At 39.2% G+C, this 18,162-nt stretch overlaps 2 protein-coding genes across 3 annotated transcripts; one reads left to right on the top strand and one right to left on the bottom strand.

The window, feature by feature from the left end:
- Positions 1-11,368: 11,368 nt before the first annotated feature.
- Positions 11,369-12,610, top strand: LOC144637656 (carbohydrate sulfotransferase 3-like). The gene has a single exon (XM_078496721.1). It carries the CDS (start codon positions 11,369-11,371, stop codon positions 12,608-12,610), a length of 1,242 nt encoding a protein of 413 aa, XP_078352847.1.
- Positions 12,611-14,749: 2,139 nt separating this feature from the next.
- Positions 14,750-18,028, bottom strand: LOC144642472 (ryncolin-1-like). 2 transcript variants are annotated; one of them, XM_078501431.1, is made up of 4 exons: positions 17,286-18,028; positions 16,243-16,357; positions 15,733-16,153; positions 14,750-15,236 (listed from the first exon to the last, which is right to left on the bottom strand). In XM_078501431.1, the coding sequence occupies exons 1-4, from the start codon at positions 17,736-17,738 to the stop codon at positions 14,999-15,001; spliced, it is 1,227 nt and encodes a 408-aa protein (XP_078357557.1). In that variant the 5' UTR covers positions 17,739-18,028; the 3' UTR covers positions 14,750-14,998. The 2 variants fall into 2 exon arrangements, with proteins under 2 accessions (XP_078357557.1, XP_078357559.1); XM_078501433.1 differs by lacking the exon at positions 17,286-18,028 and adding an exon at positions 17,135-17,272.
- Positions 18,029-18,162: the final 134 nt, after the last annotated feature.

Raw genomic sequence — 18,162 nt, 5'->3', positions numbered from 1 at the left:
AATATTCTAACTTTGATCTGAGGCTTGGGGGAATAAAACAAAAGAAATGATTTATTCATCCCTGAAGCTTGACGTGATATCTTTTGTTTTATTCCCCCAAGCCTGGGAGCCAAGTTAGAATTTTAATATATCGGAAATGGCCTATTTAGGTTTTACTTAATTTTTCTGTTATGTCATAGGCGAAGTGAATCATTGCTATGTAATTTGAAGTGGCAAACTGTCCTCATTTTTAGAAATATTGAATACAAATTATTTTTAGTTGATGTCAAGACCTTCCTTCTGGTTTTGTTAGGAGAGGTGATATTTTGATCACGGGTCGTCCTGAATCTGTTTCTTACAGTGGCGGATCTAGAATTGTCTATAAGGTGGGGGCCCGAAAATTTTTGGGTTCCTCTGTACCTTTAAGTTAGGTGATGGTCCAAACAATTGATTTGGTCCTTCAGTAGTTTCACACATTAATTTTTGTCTTGAAAGTAATGTGTGTTGCAAATAAAATAGAAGTAAAAAAAAAGTTTCACACATAAGGGGGAAGGGGAGGGGTAGGCCCCCAGGGTCTGTTCCCTAGATCTGCCACTGTTATTATAACTGAGTGATACGAAAGTCACTGATTTTGTTTTGAAATCCTCTAATAGTTTAAATGTATATATGTTAGTGTACATGCAATAGTAATGGCCAATTGACTTATTTTGCACAACTGGCAGGTTTTGTATTTCAGAGCATTCACTGATTGTTACACTTAACTCGTTCTGACACATGCCTACAATGGCCACCTCTGTACAATGGTCAGTTAATTGTGCTTGAGGGTGGTTGCTGTAGAGAGTTTCAACTGTAATTGAAGGGCTGCAAATAACAGTCGGTAATCGGACATTGCCCGACAAAATTTGCTTATGTCCGATGAAATCTGAATTGTGGTTGGACATAATGTTCGGAAAATTTTTTGATCATAAATCATTTTACGGCAGTAATGAATAAAAATGTGCGACGACAATTTTGATTTGTCCGACCAAGATGGTGTCTTAGCAGGACATATGTCCTTTTAAGTGCAAAAAATTATTTGCAGCCCTGTAATTGTGATAGATACACTGTACACTGGTAGTCTTTATACCACAACTTCTGTTACACTTTACTCTTTCTGAAACATGCCTATAATAGCCACCTCTGTACAATGGTGTTTGATTTTGCTTGAGGGTGGTTGCTGTAGAGAGTTTCAACTGTAGTTGTGATAGATACACTGTACATTGATAGTATTCTATACCACAACTTCTGTAAATTGAAGCAGGTGAAGGGTTTTTCAATCTACGGTTTGAGAAATCAGGTTTCCACTGTATTTTTGTAATCTTCCTATAGTAATATTATTCATTGTACACTAATATCAATTTTGAAGTCACTCACCTGAAAAAAGATGTTTTGGTTTACCTTAAAGGAAATGAACCAAAATACCCACCTTTAATAAGTCAGTGAACGAAATCTCTTAGATATACATAATAATGCCTGACTTGTAGGAGTGGGAGATGACAATCTGTCTTCTTTGTGCAAGATGATTATGCAAATGAAGAATTAAATATGAATTATACATTGAGATGTTGATATTGTTCCGCTGTAATTTGAGCAAGGTGTCTCAACCTTTCTTCTTCGTGGAGTCGTTGCTGCAATTGTTTACTCTTGCCTATTGACTGAAGTCTTTGAAAAGACATTGGCTGGAACACTACATTTTGTAAGGAGCGCACTCTAGATGCAGCCACAAAAGTACATCCAGCAGCTCTTTCTGCTTTTCCTAAGTCGATGACTGCTTGAGATAATGTTTGACCTTGAGACTTGTGAATTGTCATTGCATAACGTAGTCTAAGTGGCAATTGTTGTCGCGATAACCGCTGTCCGTCACTTTCCCATTCAAATAAGTGTGGTGGAATAGGTACAGTGTGTGGGTTGTCTTCCAGAAAGGCTGGTCCTGTGTACTGTGGAAATTGTACAAGTGCTGTAATAGGTAGACACGGGGGTGGGCGGTCTGGATGAAATAGGAGGTCTTGAACAACACCAGTGGCACCATTGCATAACCCAACTTCCTGCCAAAGGTTTGATGTGAGCATGACGGCTGCTCCTCTTGCTAGAAAAATTTCTGAATCTAGTCCTCCAGCATCATCTGACTTTGCAGCCCTTGCATTTCTTCCTGAATGGACAGCTCATATTCGAACAATAGGTGTTCCAAGACTGTGTAATTTCTCAAAATTATACTTTGCGACACTTTGTTTGTCAAAAAATAACCGCACCGCATCTGTAAAGTCTTCCATTCTGACATTTAGTGGTGTTCGTTCTTGAAGTTTTTGCCAGTCATCTTGAGTAATTTTTCCATCTCGTATGTTGAGAAGAAGTTCTCTGAACATTTCTGCTTCTGGGTTGTTTCCAGCTTGTCGAACATTTTCCATGAGTATTACTACAGTGACAAAAAGAGTATAAATGGAATGGCCATGGTCTCCTAGAACTGACCCAGAGGGAGAAGAATAAATTGCCCTATCTCCAACAGGTGGCAGCTGTCCAAAATCTCCAAGAAGAATAACTGAAATTCCTCCGAGTGGTACATGCAGTTTTCCAGTTGCTTGCCGTAACCGCTTATCAAGCCAAGCTAGTGTCCTCTGTCCAAGCATAGACATTTCATCAAGAATGAGGTAATGTTTCCCAGATAGGCGAAGTTGAAGGCGTTGTAGAGCAGCTCCTTGTAACTCATTGTTGTTGTAGTTACGAACCGGCAGCTGTACTGCAGAGTGCGCAGTACATCCCTGAATATTGTATCCAGCCATGCCAGTTGTACCTGTTAATATGCAGTTATTGCCTAGAAGGTTTGAAAATGTATTAATAAGATATGATTTCCCTGTTCCTGCAGAACCTAAAACAATCATATAAAGTGGTTCAAGAGGAGTGTCAGTTGTTAGGCTCTGTTGGTGATTTTCAACTATATTATAAGCCAGACGCTGATGGGTGGTGAGTGTATCGACATTAACTGGTTGCTGCTGGCGCTGATTGATAATCACTGTGGGATCTTCTCTTGCTTCATTTCTTTGTTTCGATATCCAGTTTGCTGATTCCCGAACCAAATGAGAAGGCATCATTCTTGCTGTTGCTGTCCAGTCAAACTGTGATTGGTTTTGAGATGGATTTGTTTGGGCGATATCGTTTTCGTAGTGTTGATTTAGCCGACACAGCAGCATCCATTCTTCTGGTTCTTCTTGTATGATTGGTAGTTCATTGTCTTCATCATCATCTTCTTCTTCGTTGCCTTGTTCACTGTAATTGTGGGCTTGTTCTAGCTCTTGTGCCAACATAGGTACATAATTTGAAGCAGTTGCAGATGAGAGGAAGTCATGGTAGCATTGTATGTGGATGTCATCATTGTCTTCAAGTTCATTCCATGCTGAGCTAACTTGTCCAGACCATGGCTTGTATTTGATAAGCTGATACTTGCAGTATTTTCCATAGTTCTTCCCAGATGGATTTGAAGAGAAATTTGGAAATGTCCTGATGACTACTTCCTGTTTACGGCGTCGTAGTTCTCCCTTTGTTACCTGGTAAGTGGATGCAAATTGCACAATATTGTGATTTTGAATTTCAGGGTTATTTCCTTGCCATTGTGCCCTGGAAGCATAAGTGTCAACGAGTGCAGGATCTAGTGCTTCGTCACCTTGGTTATCATTCTCATCCTGTCCAGTACGAACTCTTCGGCTTCCATCCAGTGAGACACAGAGGAATGAGAATGTTGAGGAATACAATGGTTTTCCAAGAAGCAAGTGAGTAGTTTCTTGTGATCCTATGTCACGATCGCCAACAACTTGAATCATTGCTCGACGTAATGCAGATGAAGCCATGTCGTTGTCCCGAAGCCTGTTCACACACACTTGAAGTATGTCTGATGCTGACTGGGATCTTGGTTCTCCTTTTGTTGCATACTTTGCCATGTAACGGATGCATTGATCGGTATCAACAATTGCTTGAAGATCAACATTTGCTCTCCAATGTTGCAGCATAACATGGTTGTGGGAATTAATTCGATCATCATTGCGCTTAGTAGTAATTGTTGCTTTGACGCGTGCTTTTGATATTTCATCTGCTGTCATTTCCCGGTCATCGTCGCCACCTTTAACTATGAGTTGGAAATCAATCAAAGTGTTATCCTGACATTCCTTTGGGTAATTGAAACGGCATGCAGGTGGTTGGCCAGGTTTAACTTTAATACAGTAGGCTGTGCTGCACTTGGTGTGACGTTCCACAGAATTTACCAGAGCATGGTAGTCGCTTTCTTCATTTTCTGTTTGTTGAAATGGCAGTGCTGATGGGTGTGGGGAAGGTACAGTCCAGTTTTCTTGTGGCAGAGACTCGTTGATAGTGGTCACTAGCCAGTCTACATATTTAATAACTGTTGCTTGGGCTTGATTTCCTTCATCTATTTGTGGCCTGTAGTCATCTGCTAGCTGTTGATAAGATGGGTGTTCTTCATGGAGGCGCAGAATTTGCTGCAGTTTCCATCCAGAAGCAGCTACCTTTACAAGATTGCAAAGTCCAGGATCATTGGTAAGCTTTGCACAACCATGTGCATGAATACTGCCTCGTGCTTGCCACTCATAGCGAAGCCATTTCCATTCTGTACGCAGGACATTATCCAGCCAGTAAGTGCAAAATTCTTCCAGTCTTGTAACAAAGTAGGAATCTGTAAGGTGAGGATGATCTATGACAGCTTTAATTCGAATAGAAGGTGTTGGATTGTCAGGCTCTTGAAGAAGACGATGTAGATCTGGCCAGTAGTTATCTGCTGCACTGAAAGTAAAAAAAATGTTGGTGCGCCTTTCTGAGTAATTAGTGCCTTAAGTTCTTGGTAACGTTGGTGCCAGTACTGTCTAGTTCCCTGTATCTTAGCAACATATCGTTGAAGGCGATTCATGAGTTGTTGTGCTGACATCTGGTTTACCATTTCTCGAAGTTCCTCAGTTGTTAAATTGGCATCTTGAGGGTTCTGAGTAAGGTAAATGCGTGCTTGTGATAACAACTGATGTGAAGTGCCCAATATGGAAATCGCGGGTGTGATGCAAATCGCCAGGTAAATGATTGCACTGGTGAAAGATCAGCATATTTAATGAGATGCTTAAAGCCTTCTGTTAATGAAACTTCTCTGTGACGAGTCTTCTTGGTAGGATCTCCTTTTCCATGAGGAAAGAGTGTGGGAAATGCCATTGTAGCCAAGCCCTCTGTCTGGAACTCATTGATTGGTTCTCCATCATTTGATGGCCAGTCTAGCGGATCTTCACCATTAATCAATGCTCTTATAGCATGCTGCTCTGATTGCTGAGCTTGAGGTAGTGGAATGAATGAATGGCTGTCATGTGGATTTTCGATGGATATGTTTTGAGGAGGTTCCTCTACAGTGCCAGTTTCATTGTGCTGCTGTACATCTTGTTGTGGATCATCTGTGGTTGGGAGATCTGAGGGTATACCATCTATCGGTAGGCGCTGCAGAGCTTCATAATCAATTTCAATGTCAGCATAGAAAGGATTGTTTTCCTTAAGCCAAGTGATTGCTTGAAGTACCTTTTGTCTTCTTACTCTGCAATCTCTGTGTGTATTTTCAGCGCCGTGTCTTCGTATTATAAGGTAGGGAAGTTCAGTAACATTAGCTGGTAGCTTAGTCAAGAATCCCTGAATGTCTTGTGGAAGATTCAAAACATGTCCCTTGTAACCTCTTTGGCCGCCATGTTTACGATAAACACACATAATTGGGCAAGCTCTTGCAATGAGCATTTCTTCAATTTCTGTCAAGCCTTGTAATTCAAGTGGAACAGCACCTGGATCCATGTCATTTTCTTGGGAGAATAATTTGGGATTTCCTTTATCACGCTTGCATCTGAGGCATTGGAAATTAGGAACTGGTAAGGTTTGTTTTTTTGGCCAAGTCTCCTTACATGTGCATGCTGGTGTTGAAAACTGTTCATTGTTGTATGAAAATTTGCCATTTCGTTCTGAACCCATTGTTGCTGATGTAAAGGCTGATCGGGATTTCTCCATCCATTGGAAAGATAATCATCTCTGTTTAGTTCCTGTTGCTGTTGCTGTAATTGTTGTTGTTGTCTACGCGTGGCACTATTTTCTCGAGCAGACTGTAATCGAATATTTCTCTCCTCCTCCGATTCTAATTGTAAGCGCGCTGCATCACTTTCCCTTCTTAATTGTAATCTATCCTGTAGCTGTTCAGTTGATTCTACTAAAAGTCTGTCTGTATAATTTTGTCTCAGTAATTGTAATCTCTGTATTCTTGTGTCTTCAGCTTCTGTTTGTATTCTATCCGCGGTATTTTGTCGAAGTCTCTGTAATCGTGCAGTTCGTTGTTCTTCAGTTTCTGTTTGTATTCTGTCCGCGGTATTTTGTCGAAGTCTCTGTAATCGTGCAGTTCGTTGTTCTTCAGTTTCTGTTTGTATTCTGTCTGCTGTATTTTGTCGAAGTCTCTGTAATCGTGCAGTTCGTTGTTGTTCAGTTTCTGTTTGTATTCTGTCTGCTGTATTTTGTCGAATTTGCTGTAATCGTGCAGTTCGTTGTTGTTCAGTTTCTCTTTGTATTCTTTCTGCTGTATTTTGTCGAATTTGCTGTAATCGTGCAGTTCGTTGTTGTTCAGTTTCTGTTTGTATTCTGTCTGCCGTATTTTGTCGAATTTGCTGTAATCTACGCTCTCGTTGTTCAGAGTTTTCGTTATTTAAGTATGTTGCTTGATGTAATCTATGTAAATTTAATCTAAATTGCCTATCTTGTATTGATTCTAATGTTCTCCTACCTTGAGTGTTTTCCCTTTGGTATTCCAGTCTCCTGTTCCTCTGCTCCTCTGTTTCCTCCTGTATTGTCTGTCTTCTTTGAGCTAATAGCTGTTCCCTTTGCTCTGAAGTGCGTTGTTGTCTTCGCCTTCTGTTTCGGTCGCGATTAGCTTGAAGTCGCCGTTCACGTTGATCTGGAGTTTCGTTGGTATATCTCCCTCGAACATGATTTGTTGTCCCCTGGCGACCGACCTGTTCTTGTACGTCCTGTTCTGTTGAATTTCCAGTGGAATATGAAGGAATTGCGGCCAGATTCAACATATTTTCTCACAGCTTGTTTTGTCACGGGCTCCCTCACAGAAAGCACAATAAAGAGTGCGCCCGCGAGTGGCCGGGGGCATAAATTATAGCCTCAGGCCACGTAACCGGTGATAACCGGTTATAACCGGTGATTTGTTATTGTTGCCTAGTAACGGGCATGGCCCCGACACCCTCGTTCCCAGGGTTTACTCCGCTTTAAAGATGGTGGCTTTGTGCTCTTTCTGGTTGGTAAAGAGGTATAAAGCGTTGGGAAGCGCAGGCTATTTTCAAACTAATCGACAAATTATTGGATAGTCGCATTTTGGACATTTATTTGAGGGCATTAAAAAAAGAAGAACGAACGGCAGGAGGATTCGAAGCCTCTGCCCGCGCGCCCCTGATGGCGATTCAAGGTTTATAGCCTGAATATGAATAGGCGTTGAGGGAGTATTATGTGGAAATCAGTGTTATTTTAATCCGAAAAGAAAAACGATAAAAATGAAAGGCTCAGGATTCGAACCCACAAAAAAAAAAAAAAAGAAAAAAAGAAAAAAAAACGATAGCCGGATTCGAACCCCCGACCTCAGTTCCGAAGATCTGATTTCAAGTTCGACGCCTTACCATTAGGCCACCAGCGCGCGGCCGTGTGACGTCATTTCCGCCACACACCAAGCTCACAAATAAATAAATATATATATATACATGACCGTAAACTCCACACGAGATTTCATCCCGCCTGAGCCCTTTGAGGGACAAAATTATACACCCCGCTACGCTCGGCCTTCGGCCTCGCTTCGCGAGGAAATATTCGCTCAGTAAGATCTTTGCCCGTCAATTTTAAAACTTAAGAGTAAGTTGCCCTGTAGAAACCATGCAGATAAAGTGAAAAGTACTCAATTGAGAATACGTTTGCATTGTCTTTTATTGATAGTTTTTCGCCCGGTACGTATTTTAAGACCTACTGGAGTTTCTATAGAAACACAGTCAACTCATTCAAAGCTTTTTATTGACCTGTTCCAATAAATGTTCGCTATATCCGAACGTTTTATAGTTTTCTTAAATATAGCATAAAAACTATGCACAACATCGGGCAAACGATGCCGGATGATACGTTCGTTAATACAGGTGAATTGTTGATAAAATTGTATTTTTTTTCTCGCCTGGACAGGTTGATTGTTATCTTGCTTTGTTTCCCTGAGTTTCTGTTGTATTTTCAAAGAATTTTAAACGCTTGATATTGTGTGATTTGGAAAAAAAAAACCAGGAATTGCTCCTCGACTTTTCATTCAACGTGCAATCTGATTTCATCCGCGCCAAGGTGTTTGTTTAGGCCGTTCATTGCAATTTATGTTTTTTTTTTAGCTTTTCCAGATTTGCATGCTATTTTGCTCGTCTCTTGATAATGGCGTCATATGACGACACCGAAACGTCGTGGAGCAATAAATCTTTCCTGATTTTTTATCGTGTGATTTACATGAAAATTAACATATGAAGAAATAGATATAAAATAGATGATTAAATCACATTCAGCTGGTTTCGAGTCACATTTTTTTTGGATAGCACTGACATTAAGCGCACTGCTGGACATAAACGGGGAATTACAGAAGGTAAGTTTGTCACAGCTGCCGAATCAATTTCCAATTTTTTTCCCTTCATGAACAATTGAAATGATATTTTTTGTTAAGCAAAATAACGATGAATATGTCATTGTCTTTCAATTGAACAACGTAGAAAATCTGTGTAAAGGCCATTTTTATAAATGTTGGCCATTAACTCGCTGCCAGTGCGAATGAAATCATATTTTGATACCAAAGAATTCCCATGGGCCAAAGCTAGACCCAAATTGATCCCGGCACTTGGTCCAAAATTAAGCTGCAAAAGTTACATGCCCTTTTTCATATTGAAAAAATGATATTCAAAAATTATTTTAAAAAATTAACATAACGTATGTCAGTCTTTCGTTTTTATATAGTGTTATTTCGCGGCAGGATTATTAAACTTAAACCTAAAAAAAAGACACTGGACAAAATAGCCCAAACGGGGCAACATTTTAACCTCCCAAACGACCCCAAAAAAGCGAATTTCAATCCACCTAAATCTTCTTCGCATCTCCACGTCACTGTAAATCCGAGTACGAGGTGTTAACAACAGCCTTGGCTTTCAGTTAGTTAGGACGTTGCTAGGAACAAAGCGCATCCTATAACTTTAGGGATACTCTTGCTATGATATCTGTATGAAAAATAAGGACTCTAATGTAACTGCGCAACCAAACGGGATTTCAGAAACCGATAAACTGTCGAGTTTTTTTTAACTTACTAGTGCACAAAGACTATTGTAAACTGTACGTTCTGTATATACCATTCTAATTACGCGGGCAGATATGTAATATTTTATAGTTTATTTTTTATTTTTTTTTTATTCTTCTGTATGAATAATTTGAGTAAAAAAGCAGCTTTAACGCTGGGATAAAGCCATGGCATAACAGGTCCGTACCTTTGAATGAATTAAATTTGTATCTATAGAAACTCAAGGTGGCCTTAAAATAACGCCCTCTGTCAAAAGCTTTCTAACATAAAATACAAAACAAAGCAACTGTACATGTATCGTCTTTGAGTACTTTCCATTTTCTCGGCGTGGTTTCTATAGTTACTGCTTATCTAACTCGACCGCTTCAGTTTGAAATCTAAGTCAAAATATTGACCAGATATGTCTTTGCTTTGGCCGTTCGGCAACATGGGATTTAACTGAAGTTTTAAAAAAGATTATTCCACGAAACTGTATGGAATATATTGTAATACAAATTTAATAATAATTATGCTTGTCGAGGTTTCGGCCATGTGGTAAAACAGGAAAAGAAGGTGAAACAGCAATATTATAAAGAGACAATGGGTAGTAGGTGTGGTCGAAAAACAATCCTAACACAGAACTGAAGTATTGTTGATTCGTGCGTGTGTATGTTCCCGCACGGATCAGGGGGGGAAGGCCGGGAGGGATTGAAGAAGGCCATGTAAGTAGTACTAATCAGTGAATAAAGCGAGTGTACTTCCGATATAAAGCAAAACTAAGAAAATAACTTTTCATGTACTCTGTTTATTTTTTTGCACTAAGTCTTATTGCCGCCAATATTCATCAATATGATCTGCCAATCAAATAAACGTGGCGGACTTGTGATATTCTTATCTATGAACACGTTGCAATCGCGTTATAACGAGACCGCTTGGTTCCCAAAATTCGATGCAGCGGTGAGGTTTAAAGCTTTAAGCTTGTGGGGCCGTGTATTCCCGATCGAGTTGGAATTTAGCAGTGTTAGTTTTTGTGGAGGGAGGAAAACTGGAGAGCCCGGAGAAAAACCCTCGGAGCAAGGACGAGAACCAACAACAAACTCAACCCACATATATGTTAATCTGATGGTTGTCATCGTATTACTCGGACTGACACAATCTTGAGAGATTAAGCTGCACGTTCTTATGGCAAACGGAAAACGTCATACCTAAAGTGAACACTACCAGATATGGTCTTAAGTCGTGGCGTTATGCTGCAGCAAAGCACTGGAACATGCTACCTCGTGATATTCGTTCCATGGCAGGCTCAAAGGACTTTTTGAAAAAGATTAGACAAACTGATTTCAATGTTTAATAATTATATTTTATCGCTTTTAGATAGGATTTTTATATTTATATATATATATTTGTTAGGAATCTTAATTTAGCTAGATGGTGTTGTTGTTGCTTTTTTTTTTTTTTTTTTTTTTTTTTTTTTTTTTTTTAACCATTTTAAAATAGTCTGATGTAATACTTTTATACCCTTTGTTTTGATGTAAATACTTTTGTAAATACTAAACTTTTAATCGTGGAGCACCTGTAAACTAGCTAACAGCTAAGTGTGTACTTTTTTCCACGTTAAATAAAGTATGTATGTATGTATGTATGTCAGATGTTGATATTTCTTTTTACTTCTTCTCTAATTATAGGATAAATCCATCATCAAAATAGAAAATAATTTACTTCTTGGCACTTTGACATATAAGCCGGCAAAAGAAAATAACAGTTCTTTTCTATTTTTTTGTCGTTTCCTGGATTAACAAACATGAAGATTGACATCTCTTTAAAATTATTTCGGCTATTACGATGTTTTTATTTTAACGGGGAATTATGCTTTGGAAATGAATAAGCTGGAGTCCGACAGTGTTCGTTATGTCCGTGTTACAATGCATCTAACATGTAACTTTTGACTTTCTTGTCTTATCAGATAAAGAACATCAATCAGAGGTTGCTGCTGAGTTTATTATGAAGTGTCACGTGGTCTTAGCTATATTTTGTGTCGTTGTCTCGCTGTATGTGGTTTTTCTCTGCAACCTGGGTCCAGTTTCCCATTTAGTTCAAGAAAAATTTTTCAACAGGATGGAGCAGCATTTCATTTTCCATGAAAAAGATCGACTACAACGAGAAGAAACCACTAACGGAGGGAAAAGAACAAAGAAGTCTGAGATCGCACAAGGAATTCAGTCGAGTTACAAGTTGCAAGAAACCACTAGCAAAATGCAGATTAGCGAAAGCTCTGGAACCAAACATCCACAGAAGTCTGCTCCGAGGACAAACCTCATCATATTAAGTCCGGGTAGAGGAGGATCTTCTTTTCTTGGCGAATTGTTTGACAGCAATCCGCAAATCATGTACTGGTTCGAGCCGCTTCGTGTTGTTAAACAAAAACTTTTTAAAGTTGATTTGCTCCAAGAAGGAAAGGAACAAATACATTACAAAAACACGTGTGTCAACATAATCGACAGTTTCTTTAAATGCAATTTCAATAATATCACCAATGCTACTTTATCTAAATTCTCAAGGGACTTTTCTCGTCGTAAAAGTAAAGCGCTGACCAATGGTTATTTGTGTCCAAATGGAAGATGTCTTCCGTTCTCAAATGCGCTGCTTAGCAAGGCCTGTAACTCTTATAAACATACGGTTATCAAAATTTTGCACTCTCGCGTACCGAACAAAACAATACAAAGTCTTCAGGAGCTTTTCCAACAACAAGACAGATATGATGTGAAACTTATTCACTTGGTTCGGGATCCTAGAGCTGTGATTTATTCCAGAGTTTATGCAGTGAAATGGATAAAAAGAAGCTATTTGGATCAAGATTTTCGTTTTAATGTCCATCAGATTTGTGATCCTATAGAGCAGAATATACGAATGGGTTTGTTATATCCCCCGCCTTGGCTAAGAAACCGATTCAAAGTAATCCGTTACGAGGACCTTGCAGTCAATACCGCAAATATAGCACAGGAACTGTACGGATTCGCAGGATTTGATTGGTCTGCGAGTGTAGATAAATGGATATCTGCTCATAACAGACCGCCAAACAATCCGAAAGAAAGGAGGGCTTACTCCCTTTACCGAAATGCTTCTCATGTTATTGACAAGTGGAAAAATGCACCAAAGGAATTGATAAAAGTTGTGGAAGATATCTGTGGAGATTTAATGAATATGCTTGGCTACGAAAAATGGATAACCAAAAACAGTAATTAGTGGTGTCTCGCATCACGTTGTTGGCCTACACTACAATCAGGATTGTAAGGACAACATCTCAGAATTAGAGTTGGAGGGTTTGTGTGGACTGTAGCAAGGGTTGTAAGGACAACTCCTACGTTTTGAAATATTCGAATATTTTGTTGTTTTTATTGTTGATTGTGGGGACACCATGTCAGAATTAGATATAGTTTAAGAATTTATTTGGTTGCAAAGAAACATTATCAGAAGTAGTATATGTAATCGAATGGGCTCGAGGGCAATTAGGGATTAATTTCACAAGCATTTTTAGAGTTTTCACAGAATAACCCCAGCGCGAATCGACGAGGACTATTTGGAAACTTTGAAAATGGAAGTGAAATAAGTCTGCGATTACAGTGAAGCCCCTTTAATACGGACACCAAGGGGACAGGCCAAATTGTCCGTATTAACTGGGTGTCCGTATTTTAAAAGTGGGGTCTCAGAAAAAAGTCACGGATACATGTTTTATCGACACAAAGACGAAGGCAAATGTTTTAAAGGCAAAAAAAAAAACGTTTTTTATACTGCCACTGTAACAAATGCAAACTGTGAACTCTCTGACTAAAATTAATAGTTGTTACGAAAACTTTACGATCTAGTCATACTTTGAATTAAACTTTAATAAACTCAACAGTGGAATTATTTGAAAATATCGCAACTTTACTATATACAAGAAATAAAACGCATTTCAACAGCAACAGAACGTTTTCTATAAACTTTCCTTTGTACCTGAAACTCTGGCCGTAACCGTTTTTCGTGTAACAGTGTCCGTAAAGCGGGGTTGAAAGTTTGTCACTCGGGATACGGAAAATTTAAGATAAAATGTGTGAGGTGTTCGTCGGGACCAACGAAACTGTCCGTAAAAGCGGGGTTTCACTGTACTTGTTCATCACATAATAGGCAAAATTTTGTACACTTAAACGAGGACCGCCGTAGCGTAAACCGCTTGGCAAGAATTTTCGCTGATCACAGTACATAAACAATCAACTCATTTCCAGTAAAGGAAAAACCTACCGTTAAGTAAGCATAACACAGCATGTGCAATTCTTCAACTTTCCTTTCAAAAAATCAAATATGGACTTTTGTTTAAAGGTTTATCGTGAAAGTTAAAAACGTTTTATACGGGGAGGCTCCGCCCCGAGCACTGACCCCTTACCCTTTTATATACCATTTTTGACAGAAATTGTACCCCTTTCGTATACCTTTTACTGAAAAAGGGTACCCCTTTCATATACCTAAAAGACATGGAATAGACTTAGGACAGGACGTTTTCTTGTCATTTTCACGTAGCGCTTAATACATTAAAATAATACAGCCGTAAATTGCGTCTGTTCGAAATATTTTAATTAAAGGCCTTTTAAATACCTAAATGACAGATTTCCATACCCTTTCGTATACCAAAACTTGTAAAATCCCTACCCTTACATATACCTTAAGCCTGAAAAAGGTACCCCTTTCGGGCGGAGCCTCCCCGTATAGGCCATTATAGGGAGTACCCCCCCCCCCTGATGAATTGGCTACTAAGCAAAGTAATTCAGCGTTGTATTTAAAAGGTGATTAAAAAAAATAGCCATCTACAGGACATTCCGGAAGACTGAAAATCAGCTTTCAGTACTAGGATGTCTGGGATCGTTACTGCAGTTGTGATTTGCTGATAATTGCTTTAAAAAAAAAAAATCGGCAAATCGTGGCTTCCGTTTGCTACCCAACGACTCCCGAAAATCCTTACTGCCTAAAGTTTCTGTAAAAACAAATTGCTCTGCACCGTATATTGCAGTGTTTGTCAAGGAGCCGGGATTTGAATACATGACCTCTTTGTCTCCGGTGTGCTGTGCTATCATCTAAGCTGTTGGAGTTTTCGGCAAGAATAACAACATTGGACGTTCCTTTCTAGCATTCGTAGTAAATGTACCGTATTTGGCCGAGCCTTGTAAGGGGTCAGTCGATTTGCAATACTTGGCAGACATTCAAATTTCTTGAACACTTCCAAAATCGCCTTACAACTCAGCTGATCTGCGTTCAAACATCGCCTACTTCTTTCTGTGGCAAAAAACAAAATTGATGACGTCTGTCCACAGAACAACAACAACAACAATCTTTATTTCGTGCCCAGAAAAATTTTACAATAAAGATAAAAACATGCAAAGTGAAAAAATTACAATGAAAAACAGAGCACAGTCACTTAGAAAAAGCCTGCTAAAGCCTATCGAGCTAAGTGGCTGGGCCAAGCGGAAAATTTTTTTGCAACAACGTTACAGCAAGAATAACAACATTGCAATATCTCAACTAAATCCTTGGGACTACAATTCTGATTTTTTTTTTTCGATCTTGTCCTTTAATTAGAAACTTACTTCAGCTTCAACAGCCTCAATTCTTAAAAACGGGCTTTAATTTCATTTCCGTTCGTTTAAGTGAGTATCTAAGTCCTCGAAAGGTGCGCCAGTTAACTCCGTCACCATGAGAGTCATGCTGTCCACCATGATACAGTCCGTTGAGGTTTGACCAATGACAGGCACGATACCACCACGCACCTTTATATGTAACAGCGCAGTTCTCAACATGATTGATATCATTTTCAATGTCTTTTGTAGAAAACTGCATGCCACTGTGAGCAAAACAGAAAGAAGAAAGACGTAAAAGCTACAAACTAAGCAACAAAGAAAAAACAGGAAAAACAGCTACGGCAGAACAAAAATGACAACAAGATGCAACGAAAATTAAAATAACGATCAGGTAAATATTTACATCAATATCAGTGAAATAATGTCAGAAAAATGCCAAAGGGAAATGATAACGACAACAGTGCCACAGAATACTAAAATTAACTTGAAGCATTTCCTTGTTTGAGTTGCACTGATTCATGTGCCTCTTGAATAAAATGTTTAATCAATCCCATTTTGATCACGGATTGGGTGACGGTTGTGGTAGTTGTGCTTAAGGTGTGTGAGATTTAGCTTGATAAACTCTCATAACTCTCTGCTGTTTTTTTCTTTGGAGTGCACATGTGTCATGTTTTACTGCAGTTGTTAAAATGAATAATGATATCTTATTTTGTCATTTTGATAAAGACATCTGTGATGACTGCGAGTCACTGATGTTACCTTAAGGAGTGACCGCCATCCATCGAGTCACTAGCCGTGCCACTGAATCCTCCAATCAAAAGCCGGTACTTATCTCCCTCGTCTGCCACCTTAAAAGTCGTGTACTCAGCGTACGTGATGTTTCCATCGAAGTCTTCCAGGTCAACTCTCAATATGACGTCATTAGCGGCTGTCAAACGGTGAAGATTGTCGTTTCCAAGCCAGAACTCGCCGTTCAGATCTCCAAACCCGTTTTTGTAGGATTCCCATCCAAGGTAAAAGTCAACAGAACCGTCCAAACGCTTCTGAAAAACGGTCCAACCTCCACCGTCCGTGGTCATGTCACACAACACTTGTATTGGTTTGCCGCCATCTGGATTAATTGTGTATATACCGCTAGATGTAACACCATTTTCAAACAAGCGGGAACAGCTCTTTGGTTCTACAAAATGCAAGAGAAACTTCTCATATCGCGAGATTACTTTGCCTATGTTATCACATTAAATTCAGTTTGAATTCAGATTTACGTACTGCAAGGTTTTCCAGCATAGCCATCAGTGCAGTTGCATTTAAAGCCTTCACCTTTGTAGTCAGGAATACAAACTTCGTTGTCACCGCATAGATAGGTATTGCTCTCACAAACACTCTGTTTAGGAATAACACATTCAAAAATATTTTAGCAGTAAAGGGTCCATCAGGGTTGGCCTTCCGAGCTTGGCTAGCAAAAAACCTTTATTATTATTTTTTTTTGCTGTATTCTAGCGAGTGAGGTGCCTGCGTATGATAAGATACTTAGAGAACTTATATTTTTCCAGCCTCTTGCTTCTAGCAGTCAGCAAGTGTAGTAAAACTCGGTTAAGTTCATAAGTATTTGTTAGTTCAGTTTTTTTTTGTTAAAGCAGTGCCGTAGCAAGGGGAGGGGCCGGGGGGGCCGTGCCCCCCCCCCCAGTTTTTTCCCAAAAAGTAAAAAACAGACCTGTATAAAATGTTGAAAATAAAATTTTATCTCCCGAGAAGTTTGAAACAATAACATTTGTACTTCCTTTCATTTTCAATGTACGTAGGAAGATGCCCAACAATATTAAACAGCCAAAAACTAAAACAAATCAGAAATCGTGACAACAATGTGAAAAAAATGTCACAACAATGTGAAAAAAATGTCACAAAAATGTCTCAAAAATGTCTCAAATTTGCGATATGCGTAAATCACAAATAGCTCTTGGAGAACGCTGGAAATAGCATTTCCAAGCCTCTAGATTTCAAAATTTTCGAGGGGAGCATGCCCCCAAACCCCCCCAAAGCGTCTCGCGCCTCCGGCGCTCGTGTGCCCCCCCCCCACTTATTTTACCCTTGCTACGGCACTGTAAAGTACAGAACTTATTCCTTAACTTATTTTAAGTTTGACAACATATTCTAAGCGAACCTTTTGATTTATAATGGTCCACTTCATTGAGTATATGCTGCATCCCGTCAACAAATAGTCACCATAAAATAATACGGCCAAACACAAAGCCAAAGATTCTGGATATTAAATTTTACTGTCAACAAGCTACGATGTCAGGTTTTCGAGTTACCTTTATTCCTCTGTAACTGAAATTTTCATCCGCGATGAAGTTAACATGACCAAAGAATCGATCAGAGTCGCTCAGTTGACACTTGAATCTTCCAGCGTCGTTCTTCGTAGTTGCAAAATTGTAAGACTGACATCGCTCTTCCTCAACGCACTCAAGCCGACAAGAACTTTCTGTCTTAACTTCAACCTCTTTTATCACCCTTCCATTGAGCTGTCGTCCTTCTATTGCCCTAGCAAAGTTTGCAGCCTTAAAACTTGGCTGTGAAATACGGCTAATACCATGCACTGCCGTGCAGACAAGAGTTAGTATCCAAAGATTCATTCTTACTAAAAAGCAGGCCTTGGTACAAAACAAAAATGTCTGCAGACAAATGTAAATGTTTAAAAACCCTGAAAAAAAGTTCATATCCTGCTGGGTGTTATTTGCACTGGTGGGTGATTGATAACGTTGCATTTAGTTCAGTTTTATTTATTTATTGAACATTCCTTAGTCCAGCTCTTAAAAATGTTCACCTTTTTGTTTTAAGTCGTCCTCTACATAAAGTTTTTTTTTATCGCCAACACTGATTCTTTGAGCGTGCTCCGTTATAAGGTATAATGAGCTCATCAAAACTTTGTCTGTCTCCTCTCTGTTCTGCAATGATAATTTTATTTAACAGTTTGAAGTCTACTAATTGCATTAACGAATTTACCGGTGCTGTACCTGATTAACAATGCAGAGAAATCAAAGCAGTTAGCGATGACCCGCCGAACGCACCGTTCGCTAAACACAAAAGCGTTAAAATATAAGATCTGCAAAAACTGTGGAAACCAAGCAAAAAACAATAATACAAACAATATTCAGGATGAAACACAAAGATGAACGGCTAAGCAAGTAC

This window comes from Oculina patagonica, chromosome 2, assembly GCF_052425735.1.
Source record: "Oculina patagonica isolate OP01 chromosome 2, crgOcupat, whole genome shotgun sequence".
Lineage (NCBI taxonomy): Eukaryota > Metazoa > Cnidaria > Anthozoa > Scleractinia > Oculinidae > Oculina > Oculina patagonica.
This window is presented reverse-complemented; position numbering and strand designations above follow the sequence as displayed.